General features: G+C 36.0%; 1 protein-coding gene across 1 annotated transcript; it reads right to left on the bottom strand.

The window, feature by feature from the left end:
* Positions 1-10,233: 10,233 nt before the first annotated feature.
* Positions 10,234-14,140, bottom strand: LOC127432598 (nuclear receptor subfamily 2 group F member 1-B-like). The gene is made up of 3 exons (XM_051683886.1): positions 13,279-14,140; positions 12,465-12,992; positions 10,234-11,163 (listed from the first exon to the last, which is right to left on the bottom strand). The coding sequence occupies exons 1-3, from the start codon at positions 13,658-13,660 to the stop codon at positions 10,889-10,891; spliced, it is 1,185 nt and encodes a 394-aa protein (XP_051539846.1). The 5' UTR covers positions 13,661-14,140; the 3' UTR covers positions 10,234-10,888.
* Positions 14,141-14,498: the final 358 nt, after the last annotated feature.

Below are 14,498 nucleotides of genomic sequence, written 5' to 3' on the forward strand. Positions count from 1 at the left end.
GGTTTTCTATTCCACTTTCTTTTTTACATAAAACTTTTGTGTTGTCTGCATGGAGCCATTTGGCAACTCTAAGCCAAAGGAAGTGTGGGTAAAATGTCCCCTATGCAGTCTCTGGGCCCACCAAGCCTGCACTACAGAGTTACCAACATTCATTTGTCACCATTGTGACTCTAATTAAGAATGTACACACATAAACACACATAAACACACACACACACACACATTGACATTGTTTTTTATTAGACCTACATGTTCTTTACACAGGTACATTGTAGTAGTGTTCATTAAGTATACATACCGTTAAGGAAGTTTGTTCTAGTAGACTAATTTACACACACACACATACACACACACACACACACACACACACACTAGCTATCCTTATGAGGACTCTCCATAAACATAATGATTTTTATACTTGTACGAACTATAGATTCTATCCCTTAACCCTAAACCTAACCCTCACAAAAAACTTTCTGCATTTTTTCATTTTAAAAAAAAAAACATCATTTAATATGTTATTTTTTAAGCGATTTGAATTATGGGGACACTAGAAATGTCCTCATAAACCACATTTATAGCATAATACCCTTGTAATTACCAGTTTGTAACCTAAAAAAATGTCCTCGTAAACCACTCAAACCTGCCCACACACAGACACAGAGACAGACATTGTTCTGGATTGTTCTTGCTTCTTTTGTCTAATTGAAAACAGTATCACCATGTATTTGACATCAAATCATGAGGTTTGTGATATTCTTGCAGAGGTTTGAATTAGTGCCATTTGTAGTAAACAAATGTGGGTACTTTGCATAAAAGTTTGAGAACTCAAAAATGCTGTGAGTTACAGGTGCTGAAGCAAAAAGTGTTACAACCATACCCCGTCTACAGAAACCACGCAAATGTATGTTTATTTCTTTTGTTTTCCTGAAGCTGTTTTATTTTCCTTTTTGTTTTGTTTTGTTTTTTAAGTTTGTTTCTTTCATTTTCCTGAAGCTCTTTTTTGTTATGTTTTTTGTTTTGCTTTATTTTTTATTTGTGTTTTTGTTAGTTTTGTTTTGCTTTGCTACCGCAAAAGATGAAATCAATAACTTAAGTTAAAGACAGATCTATGAAAATCTGTATATTTTGTCTTTACTTTGTAGATAGGTAGGTAGGTATGTATTGATCAATCAATAGATTTGTTATAAATATCATGATATATATAAACTCTCTGTGAAAAGATGCACAGCATGCTATAGTAAAAATTTGTATCAGATGTTATTTCCTACATTTATCACCTCCCCTTATCTCATCTGTTTTTACTTTTGTGTTCACACTTGCTCTCTCTATGTCTCTCTCTCATGTTAACCTGTTGATGGCGTGTGTGGTGTGAATTTGACCTCCATCTGCCCATATGTGACTCTTCACCCTCCCACGCGACCTCTGCGCTCCGCTCTGACAGCCCGTGATTAATTACTCATTCTTATGATTCATGCCGTAGAAATATTTCACAATAATGGACTACAGGTGGTCCTTCACCACATTATTTTAAGAGCACATGTGTGTGTGAACGTGTATGTATTTGGAAGATGATTTAATGTGTGCATGAATTGTGACACATGATGATTAAATCTAAACTTTCTCCAGTTCACAGTAACAAAATCTATATTTCCAAGATTTATAGGAATCGTTTTAAGATTTTTAATATTATTGAAGAATGCCAGCATATATATATATATATATAAAAACTATCACCAGTTAGTGAAGTTATTTTCTTTTCCTAAACATTTCACCCACGTACATGAGCTACTTTTGCAAAGACTGATACAGACATGTTAGTTTTAAGATTTAGAATTATTAAGTAAGAATTATTCAGAACTAGATTTTTAAATTTTTGAAGATAATGAGTGGTGCTCATACAGATTGTGCAAAAACTCTTTACCATGCTGTAGTGTTTTTGGTGGTTGCTAGGGAGTTGTTAGGGTGCTCTTGGTGATTGCTTGCTGGCCCAAGTCAAAACTAACCCCCAAAATCCTTATGATAAATCCCAAATGATAAATGTTCTTTACCTTAAATAAATTTAAACTTGTTGACAAGTATAAAAACACACTGCACTTGTGTGGAAGAGGCCTTTGAAGATTCAACAACACACAAACATACAGTTACACCTCTTGACTTTATTGTCTCCTTCATGTGTGATCAGTAGTGCTGTTCATTTACATTGCCCTGGGCAGAGTTTCCTCTGGCAGTGATCCGGGTGTCTGGCTAAACCATTCATTCACCTCTCTCTGATGATGAAAACGGCTGCTTCTCCCATAGACCGTCACTGTGAGTTCAGCTCTGACAGTTCATATACAGCAGAGAGAGAGAGAGAGAGAGAGAGAGAGAGAGAGAGAGAGAGAGAGAGAGAGAGAGAATGTGCAAATTCACAGCCACTGAAAGAGAAATCATAAAATTAGATTTCCTTATTATCTTAATGTGTAATTCTCTCAATGCTAAAGCTTATGTGTATAATTTGTTTATGTTAAAATTCTTGCTCGAATCCCAGCTTAATATGCAGAGTCAATAACAAGTAAGCCATTTATAGGTTGATTTCACCCAAAAGTGTAATACTGTGGCTCTTCTAAAGAATTTAGAAAGAAGTTATTTGAAGCATAACTTCATAACTTAGATTAAAAGCAGCCTCTGAGCAATAAAATGTTCCTCAGAGCTATAACATTCTGTTACATCGCAAAAGGAATGTCTTGCTATACCTGCATGAGCAATATACCAGATTGCCTATCCAATAACATTATGCATTAGATGTCTTTTCTGATTCTTCAAAAAAGGCAAACAGGAAAAAAGGATGATCAGTCTGTATATAGGTGTCTGGGCAGATTTATTAACTGCTCAAGCTCTCATAATAACCTTTCTATGTTAGAGGCAAAAAAGAAAGAAAGAAAGAAAAAGGACAAGCGTGTGGCATGACTGCTCACACATACAGAATCCATTTCAGAAGGCCTGGAGGGGGAACTGACAGCACAGGTTCATTCAGAGAGCATGTAGAAGAATTAACTGAGCAACACAGAGCATGTGCAGACTTCCAAACATTTGCATTCTGCAAAGTGTTCTGCAAAATACAGAAGTTAAGATCCATTTTGACCACAGAAAATGTGGAGTTGTTACCTTAAAAGGATAGTTACCTGAAAATCTGTCATCATTTACTCATTCATGCTGCTCCAAACCCCTGTATGACTTTCTTCTGTGGAACATATTAGGCATAATTTCAGCCTCAGTCACCATTTACATTTATTGTATGGAAGAAAGACTAAATTCTGCCTGACATCTCCGTTTGTGTTCATTAAGTAATAAAAGTTGGTAGAAAACTTCTTGATCATTTTAAAACTCACAATCTTTGTTTTGAAATGTATTACTGTCAACAACGATTCTTGTGGAGGGATGTGTTAAAATTTCTGGAATGTTTGAAGATGTATTTGTCATGTTTTGGAATAAGATTTTAATTATAAGTGATGAGGACGGATTGCTGTCTACATCGAGAGTTATAATTAAATCAAAAGCAGCCATTAGAAACGTAACAGTACATTGCCATCACCTCCTACGTGGTGTGTTGATTTTAATTATTGTTTGAGAATGTGTGCATGTAATGTAGTGTGCGAGTGTGTGTGTTTGTTACACTAATGAGTGGGCTGCTGACAAGCTGTTGTCTTAAATGCAGCAGCGTGTAAGACTAAAGATTCTATAGAAGTGTGGTCAGAAATGTGTAGTAATGGCCCAATATATTTGATATATATGTATATATATATATATATATATATATATATATATATATATATATATATATATATATATATATATATATATATATATATATATCTGTGACTGAGTTTTAAAAAATCAGTGTAGTTAGAAAAGTGCAAACACTATTGTTTCATATTGAGCAGAGAAGGTCAGCATGCAAATCCAAGTGAAATTCACTCATTTATACTATATCTGTAGTAGCAAAAACACCATATGTAGCAGACATGGAAATGGGGACCCTAATAATAGGCTAATTTACTATGTTGTAGTACATGCTGCATCATGGGATGATTCGTCCATAACAATACATGTCATCCACAAGCTGTCTGGAGCAGATTAGAGTGTTCACAGTGGGCATTATGAGGAAATCCATGTTTACTTCATTAGCAGGATTACTGTGCTGGGCAGATCTTTGGGGAGGGCACTCCATCAACACCTATCTGCTTTTTATGTTTGTTCTGCTTTTCCTCTGCAGGGGGGCTTTAGTTCTGAAACTGAAATGCTTAAATCTTAAAAATAAGCTTTTTTTTTTTTTTTGTTAAGTGTATTAATTTCATAGGATTAGACCAAATCTAATTCGACCAAATGATGCTAGACATTTTCTTCCACTTTTGCAATCACTTTTAACCAACTTTTGAACAGTAATGTTTTAAACATTACATGTTTTAAAGGGGTCATGGCATGAAGAATTACATTTTCCTTGATCTTTTGACATATAAGAGTTCATTGTACAAAAACTTACTGTAAGTTTCAGAACTCAAAACTTCCTCCTCACCAGTGCTGGGTAGTAATGGATTACATGTAATCTGAAGTATGTAATCAGATTGCAAAAATGAAGTACTTGTAATTGGATTAAATTACATTTTAAAATACTCGTATTAAGACTACAGTTACTTTTTTATAGGTTACATGATTACATATTAACAAGGTAACAGCAGTAAATTGTTAATAATTTATTGATTATCCTAATCATTCTCTTTTTTCAGTCTTTATCTTTTTAATTTTAAATCAGCACAACACATATACATTCGATAAGTATTTGAGTGTTTTCGGAAGAGAGGGGGAGGGGGAGGTTGTGTGGATTGCACTCAGAACTGATACTTGTTACTAGCCAGCCATGTGAAGATGGAGCGGTCTACCTCAGCATTTAACCACTGGTTCTATAGAGATAATTTCATTTTTAAGAATGAAATTACACCAATGATGTGCAGCTCACACAAGTATCTTGCGGATGCCATCTCTAAGGGTCCTGCCCACAGGGTACACAATATTTCAACTGTAAAATGTGCAGCAATAATGGACAAAGCCCATCGCTCTACTGTTGCTGCTGATGCAGTGGAATCCACTGCATGAAACTTGACATAAAACTTGACACATTGAAATATTCGGCTCTTTTAGAATATTCTTGCTGTTCAAAAGATACTATCTCACACTTCAGCTTTGGAATAGTTGATGAAAAATCAGTAAGCAGTAAGGGTTAAAAGTGTTTCGGTGTTTTTAGATGAAAGCTTTGACCAAGCAACAGCATTGCTGTTGATTTTATGGTCATTCATTTTCATTCATTTTATGATCGTTTTGTGCTTGTTAATGTCCGTAATGTTGCTAATGTTTTATGCCCTTAAAATTAACTTGATGTCTGTGTTTTGAATGATAAACTTTAGCCATGCACTGTCATTGCTGTTAGATTTAATGTTTATTTAATTCATATAATGTTTAATGCACTTTTAAATGTCATAAGGAGCTCTTTTTGTCAGTAATATAGAATGGAACACATTTTCTTCCTCTTTGTACTTTTATGTTAAAATGATTATCCTACTCAAATGCACATGAAATAAAATAGAAATAGGTTGAAAGTAATCCAAAAGTAAACCTAAATCTAAAAGATTAGATTATCCCAAAAATGTAATCTACAAGATTATGTTATTGATTGCATTTTTGTCATGTAATTTGTAATCAGTGCCTGATTACAATTCACAAGTAATCCACCCAGCACAGCTCCTCACTGAAAAAAACAAAAAAAAACATTTGTTGAAAGCAAGCTGCCATTGTGACTCATTGTCTTCTTCCTCCACATTGTGATAGACATTTGTATCTGACCACCTCCACAATAACACATTAAGGCCTACTTTACCTTTCACTTCTGTAGCCCCGCCCAGTAGCGGTGAGCAGTGAGATGTCTGGTCAGTCAAGAGCAGAGAGCCAATCACAACAGCGGGTATTTACTGTCAAGTCTTAAAGGAGATGCAGCACCAAAACAGAGCGTTCTGACAAAGGGTCAAAATGAGGGTGGAAAATGACTGTTTTTTTGTGCAAAAAACTTTACTAATATTATAAGTGAACCTCAAGGAGCACATTCAGATAATAAAAAAGGCATGTCATGTACCCTTTAAAACCTCACAAATTACTTTTATTGAAATGTTTTGCTTGAAAGATGTGCTTTTGATATCTTGCTCTGTAAAAAGGGCACTAGGTTTGATAATTCGTTATTTAAAGCCATGACATTCAGGCCTTTCTAAGTGTGGCTTAATTATTTTCGGGGCTTCTGTATATAAGTAGAAAACACAAATGAAATTTTCACAACTTTTCTGCCCACATCTATAACGAAAACTTCCTGTAAAGCAACTTACAGTTAACTTGAACATTTTTGAATAAGACAAGTTCGACAATTAAAAATACATGGCACAGTTGATAAATGCATTGAGTTCAGTTTGCAGATGAACAAAGGCTGATTATGGTCCAGACAGTTAAGTGGTCTGCAATTACACCAACATAACTGTCTGGGAGACAATGTCTGATAATTAGTGAATTACAAAGAAGCAGGTACCATCTCTGGTTGTCTGAGTGTCTCCGCTAAATTTACCCTGATGTTTACAAAACCCTGCTTGCTATCAAAAGTGACCAATATATATTTATATTATATATTACATACCTTCAGATAGACAGACAGAGATAGATAGATAGATAGATAGATAGATAGATAGACACAGATAGACAGACAGACAGATGCTTATAGCAGCCTCAAATCCACTTAAAGTTTATCACTCAGATTCAGGAAGTGAGCTAATTAAGCTAGGCCAAAGAATGCAATAGAGGCTATTGCAACATCTTAAACCAGGATTTAAAGTTCCCTTCAATTTCCATGCTGGAAAGCCTATTGTCCATTACCCTGGATCCAGGATTCTATAGGTGACATGTCCTGTTAACTTGATTCAGTTAGACAAGAGTCCCATCTCCAGATTGCTTTGTAAGCCCCCTTTCCTGTATTCCTGCTCTATAGTGTCTTTACAGGATGCTAATCCAACTAAGTCCAGTAAGACTTTAATGCTGCCCATGACAAGAAGGCCTGCAATGGGGCTTCCCATATTTTTGGCAACATGACCAGAGATCTGAAGTTTAAAGTGACCAGTGAGTGCTCTGATTTTTTCATTAATCGACAAAATCTTGCTTTCAATTCATATTATTCATATTTTCAGAATAGCAGTTTGTTAAATGCTAGCTTAGGTAAACTAATTTTTTCCAGGAAAAAAACTTCTAGAACTGCTGAAAGCATGTAAGGAAAACCGGGGCTAGTTGTCACTATCTGTATTTGTTGCCCAAAACAAAGGTTTGACATATTTTTCTGTTACTTTTCACATTATGCTTATTCATAAATAATTTTGTGCTTCATAAAGTTTTAACTGCGTAAATTTGGCATTATATACTATTTAATGACAGGCTGTGACAACATGCCTCATTATTGTGGCATGATGTCACAAAATATCAACATATGTTCAATGAACTGTACTTTTTTTCTCACCTGGACAACAACAGTGGAAATGTTCAACAGCTTTTAATGGCCAAGACTTTAATGTGTGTACTTAAATTGACTTTTAAAAATAAACCTACCCTGAGAAATATTTTCTCCTCAGTATATTCTGTCTTTTACAATATAAGTGTGACAATTAGCCCCAGTCTACCTTATTTGCTCACAAGTATCAATTTCTGCATTCCCACTTTAGCTATTTGAAAAGAGTTTCCTTCTAACAACTGTAGCCTTGATCCAGGCACTTATCCTGTGATACATGACTGCCAACAGAGAAGCTCCTCTCGGCCATCAGGAATCCCCCGTGGGTTAGCCTGACTTTATTCTGAGCAGCAGTTCCCCTCACAGGTCCCCAGGCACCACTGGGGTCACGACTAATCCAAGCACTGTGTCAGCAATTCACTTGAGATGCCAAGAGTTCATGATCCACCTATGAGAGCAGCTTTGCAGAAGTTCACGTGATGAGAGAGGTGTTGGGTCATACGGTTCACACAGAGGGTCTTCATAACTAGACACTCTAGCTGTCAGACTCAACACTATACACAGAAACATGGAGGAACACATAAACACATGCTGAGTGTTTACTACATGGGGACATACCATTGACTTCTATTGTTTTAGTATAAATCTAATCATAAATACTACTGACTCCTGTACTCTACCCCTACACACACACACACACACATAAAAAAAAATAATAATAATAAAATAAAATAAAAAAGATACAGAAGATAAAGCTTACAAATAGCTTTCAGGACAAAAAAAGAAAAGAAAGAGAAACCATTGGCTTTTAAAAAACTTAAATGTAATTGCTGATTGATTGCTGTTTCAAAACCTGATAATCCTGGAAATCTGTTGCCACATTTAAATTATTTTGATTCTCATTAGAAATGGTTATATAGAATTCTACAGTTATAAAAGATATCATTTGTGTGACATTTCAAAATAATTTTCAGTGCAAAAACTTCATACTAAAAAGTCGAATAAAGCAATTGCCATGTTTTCCCCTCAATAGTTTATTTTGCACATCTTACTTATATAAATATAAAATTGTGTTAATAGTTCATATGTCACCAAGGTCAATAAACAAGAATCAGTTTCAATTTAAACAATAAATTATAAATTAATACCACCTTATGTTTTAGAAATCCTAACAAATAATTTGCAATGCATTGCAACAATTTATTTCAAACTATTTCCAGAAGCCTTTTGGTTTGGAAAAGAATTTGATTAGAAATTGACATTTCAAAAATGTAAATATAGCCTACTTTTTTGTACATTTGTTTTTGATGCAATTTATGGTACTGATATAATTAGCTAGATATCTAGTAATTATTATAGTAATGGTGTTTATTGTTGTTATCAAAAAACATGCTTCCACTTTCATCTAAACTGATTTTGAATGTTTTTAACATCAGGACAGGAAACTTCCATTTAGAAGAAAATGCACTATGAATTAAAGAGAATCTTTTATGATCAGAAAATGCAGCTGACCGATATTTCAGACTCTCTGTGTAGCCTTCATCAAACTAACTGTACATTATTACTAAGACATGAAAACACAGGTGTTAGTGAATTATGAAATGTAATAGCATTCATTAATATATCATAAATAAATAAACAAAATTTTATTTGCAAGCACTTGGAAAATGAATCATGAGCAAACTCATGGAGATATGGCATATATGACCACAGACGGAAATCTTGCAAATTAGAAAAGCCCTATTCTTCATTGTTCATACAATTTGCCTCGTTTAAATACAACCTGCTCTGACTGACGTATTGAGTTCACAACACCATAGACAGCGACTTCTTGTCACCTCTACTATAAATATAACACATATTTTACCTGCACAGTTTAACATTGGGGCTGAGCCTGTGCATTAAATATGGATTGCTTTAAGTCTCTGCTCAGATAGAATCCAAAATATTTCTGTCTACCTTGAGTCATTTCAGGCCAATTCAGCGGTCTAACCTTTTTAATAAGCCAGGACCGACATTAAATGAGAAAATATTGGTTCAGTCACAGATGTTCCTGGACCACAGCCAAAACTAGATCTATAGTATATGATCTTATAGATAAGATCGGTTTCACAAAAGCTTTTTATTTAATTATAGGATTGCCCCAGATCATACGCGACTCAAATATAGTTTGGATCGCATTTAACCACAAGCGCACAAGCATCTCTTTTCTAAACATGTCTCAACTACATGATGAACATTTAAAAAGTTCCTTGCAAAGTTTTAAGGCATAAGAATGAAATAGCTATGCCTCATGATGAATACATAGGGTGCATATTTTTCTGAATTACGTGCTTGTATCTGTGAATTAAATGATTGCATAAACAAACATGCTAAATTATATATGCATAATCACAAAGTCTAATATGAAAGTTAAGCAGAATTATAGTTATGTGGATTTTAATCCATTATTTTTTAATTACTAGTTTTTGGAGTGTTGAGTTTAGTCCTTACGCATGAAATATTCACAGTTCTAACATAAAGATCTCAAAACATTTTACAACAGAAAGTTAAAACAGTTCAGAAATTAAAAACCTTGGGCTTTCATATATATATATATATATCATATACATTTATTAGAAAAAGGTTGAAACAAATGCACATTTACGCATGAAATGAATCATGTAAATTGTTTAATCGAATGTTGCACCATACATCAAATTCAACAACCCCCTCATCGCCCATCCAAACAGCACAAATAATCATCTGCAAGTTAGAATACTTTGATGTTAGGTAAGTGTCACATTTTATACAGAGAAAAGTTAGAAAATACACCAAAAACATTTATTTTTCGAACCTCAAAAATGCAAAACCTTAAGTGCTGTGGTTGATTGTTCAGCTTGTGTACAGGAGGTTTATAGGCAGAAAAATAAATACAGTCAAATAAATAAGTGATAAATCCATTGTCTGCGCTTGCTAATTTCGTTGTAATATTTTTAATCGAGTGTAACGCCAATAGCGATTTTGTTTCTATGTTATCTGGAATCAAAGAAAAACCTCATTCATATAACAAATTAACACATTTTGCATTTGATTTGAAATATATAAAAAGTGACCATTACTGCTGAAGAAATGAATGAAAAGTTATTTTTAGAGTCTTAGAATGTATGGCACATATCATGATTGACTGTTAAAAGAAGAGAGAGAATAAAGGTTTCTCAAGTTTGTTTCATTGCTATATAAACTAACATTGAGAAAGATTTCAGACGAGTGCATCGTCCAGTTTTTAAATAAATGCTCACCAAATGTCTCCATTCTCATCCTCATCTTCTTCTGCATGTGGACTCATTGAATGGACATGTAGGGCCAGTTGAAACTACTCCCAGATAGCAGCATGTCCCTGATGAGCGTTTCAATGGGCGTTTTACCCACCAGTCGAATGAAGAAAAGCTGCTCTATGACGGAGGAAGAGACCATACGGAGCGCGGGGAGTCTCAGCAGCAGCTTGCCGAAGCGAGTGGGCTGGTTCGGGTACTGACTCCTCACATACTCCTCTAGCGCACACTGAGATTTCTCCTGAAGGCCTTCAATGTGCGGTACGTCCGAAAGGCCACAGGCATCTGCACAAAAACATAGGGGACTTTTTAAGATGTCATATGTAGCCTAACCATTAAAGACATTTAATTACAAAATAGCGCAACCTCGACACATTCTGAATGAATCTCAATATACATTAACTGTGCAGCTGAATATGATCTCTTGTGATGGCTTTCCAAATTTAGCTGTTTCCTGTCAATAGCAATGAAGGTTGTTTATTAAATTCATTCATTTTGTAGGCCTACATGACTTAAAACAAACAGCAAAATAGGCCTAATTTAAATAGGATACACCCCCCCCCCCCAACTTAAATTCAGAATTATTGTATTTATTATTAAAAAAAAAAAAAAAAAGGCTAATAGTGTTTTTCCAGTATTTACAAAAATAGTCTAAACGTTGATTAAGGGATCTGAATAAAAGCCAAATAACAAACCTTTAATTTTCCTTTCCAAACTGAATGCACCATACATTTCAGCTCATTAGTTATTTACCTTGAAATTAAATATGTAAGAAAACAAATACTTGGACTAGTAGCCTAAAGATACGAATAAAGCACTGGATTAGACATTATATAGGATATATGTTCCACAGTAGGCTACTGTATGTTCAAATATTTCATGGCCTACTTCTGTATAGTTTTTGTTTTTAGATAGACCTATAGAACCCTTTTTTTTTTTTAAAGAAAATATTAATTTAAAAAGTAACCAAAATCTCTCGAAAAAGAAAAAACGCACATTTTGACGCTTGGGCTATTTAAAGGCCTTCCTATACACCCCTATACTCTCCACTCCTATAGGAGACTCTATGTATTTCCATATTATTCTCAGTTATCTGGAGCATTACTGTAGCAATTCACTTTCCTTCTGTAAGATTAAAGATTAAAAACAGAAAATACATTACAATACATTATATACATTTCTAAGTGTATAGCTGCAACCTAGCTATGATTTAATGGCAGGCCTACTTTTTTATAATAATTATATATATATATATATATATATATATATATATATATATATATATATATATATATATATAATATAATAATACATTGAATTATGCTAATATATCTGATTTCGTGTTTTGATTCGAAATAATAATAGCACGATGTCATCATTTTTAAACAACCACGTCTTTAATCCGATTGTGCACAGATGGCATTTTTGACAGATTAACGGCCCATAACGCCCATTATTTGAAACAAACATTGCGGAACAAATAGGATTACCTTATAGACAAGCTGATTAAACTGTCCAATAAGTTTAGTTTCTGTTTACTGAAGCAAGTAAGCCATTAGATTACTGTGACAAATTCAGGCCTGTACCTGATGTGAAGAGCACTATAGCTTTGGCACAGCTGTATTCGGCCGAGTCCACCTGCAGGGCCTTCAGTTTCTCCACCTGCTCCTGGAAGAATCGGATGTGATCCATGAAGGCCACGACCCGGTCCGCGGACATCGGGGACGCGTGAAGTCCGGCGGCGGCCAGGAGTGAAGCCACGTGGAGAGGCATGGAGCATTGCGCAGCGTTCAACACGAAAAGCTCACTCCAGGTGAGTCTAAGCAGAGACACCTGATCCGTGATTTGGAGATCAGGAAAGAATGGGATGTTCCTGGCCCATTCCACCGCACTGAAGAGCAAACGGGCCGCCAGCTCGCAGATGTTCTCTATGCCCATGATGTTACCGGATTGCAAGCACTGGTTTCCATATCTGGATGTTGGATATGGCTCGGCCCGAAGCAGGAGAGATATGTATCCGGACAGGTAGCACTGGCCAATCAGGGGGTCTCCATTGGTCAGCGCGTAATGGCCCGGGTTCGGCGCGCTCGGCGGCATTCTTCCTCGCTGAACCGCTATCAAAACAGAAGGAGATGGAGAAGAAACGTGCATTCAAACAATGAATCTATCTATCTATCTATCTATCTATCTATCTATCTATCTATCTATCTATCTATCTATCTATCTATCTATCTATATAACATCACTGATTCAACTACTACATTAGTTGCACCAACAAAACTAATTTTGAGGGTTAGGTCATGTAGAAATAGCTCATTAAGGTAATTGCCACTTTTTATAGTGTAGTTATGACAAGTTTAAAGCCACATTAGATTATGTAAACATCAACTGAACACTCACCTTCGCGTCTCATGCCCACTTTCAGACATTTTTTCAGCCGGCAGTACTGGCACTGGTTTCTGTGGTGCTGGTCCATCGGGCAGCTTCTGTTGGCACGGCACGTGTACGTTAGATTCCGCCGCACACTGCGCTTGAAGAAACTTTTGCATCCCTCGCAGGTGAACTGTCCGTAGTGCTTCCCGCTGGATTTATCTCCGCAAACCACACACTCAATGTGCTGCTGTTTCTGCGCCGAGTTCTGTCCTTTATCTTCCGCCGATGAGAGTCCAGTGTTGGGAGAGTGCGAGGGTGCGCTCAGGCGCTGCTGGTGATGGTCATCCAGGGATCCCCCTGGTGCCAGTTCTTCCTGCGGTTCTCTCCACACACTCACCACCATGGCCATGACTGGACTGCGGTTGTGAGTGTCCCGAACCCTTTACGCGTTTTCTCCCGAATTGTTCTAGAAGAAGAACGCCAGTCGTGTCTCATCCATGCAGAAGAACCAAATGATGGGAAATGCGCATCCGAAACAAGCGGTATGTGTCCGACACGATCAGACAGACAGAGAAGATTGGATATCAGTAATCACGCCGATTTAAAGACCTCCGTGTTGGTGATGTCTTCGTGCGTAAAGGGGACAGTCGGAAACCCCAAATGAATTAGATCCAAAGAGAGCAAAGACGTAGCGTAGCGCAGCCTTCAGTTGGCATGATTGACATGGGAATGCTTGTAAGGATTTTACACTCTAACTCAAAAAACACAGCCTTGATTTGGAGCAATGCAGGTACTGTATCCTAAAGAGACAGCTGAACGGACTTAACTTCCAAAATGGGATGTTTGAATGGCAATGACCACACCTTCACTCTCTGGCCATAAAAGCGCTCCAGTGGTGGTCTGTTGAATGGTCTGTATTAGGGACCCCATCATGTATTAAAGCACAGAAGGGGGAGGCTCCTTCAAGCTTGAAAGCTCAGTTTGATTGGTCATTTAGCTCACATCCTTCAAAAGGCGGGTGGATGTGGATGCAGTCGTGCGCTCATGACCAAAGTAACTTTTTGCGGACACTTTTATACATTTGCATTTTATTTTCTCATTGGATAAGAACACTTATGAATTCATTTTAAAGGTAGGTTATGTTTTTGTATCTCTACTATGTGTTGAAGTCACTATGCATTCTATTAGATGTTTTGATAATCAATGTTGATTATTTTTAATTATAAGTATAGTTAAAATTTGCTACG

Source organism: Myxocyprinus asiaticus, chromosome 42, assembly GCF_019703515.2.
Source record: "Myxocyprinus asiaticus isolate MX2 ecotype Aquarium Trade chromosome 42, UBuf_Myxa_2, whole genome shotgun sequence".
NCBI lineage: Eukaryota > Metazoa > Chordata > Actinopteri > Cypriniformes > Catostomidae > Myxocyprinus > Myxocyprinus asiaticus.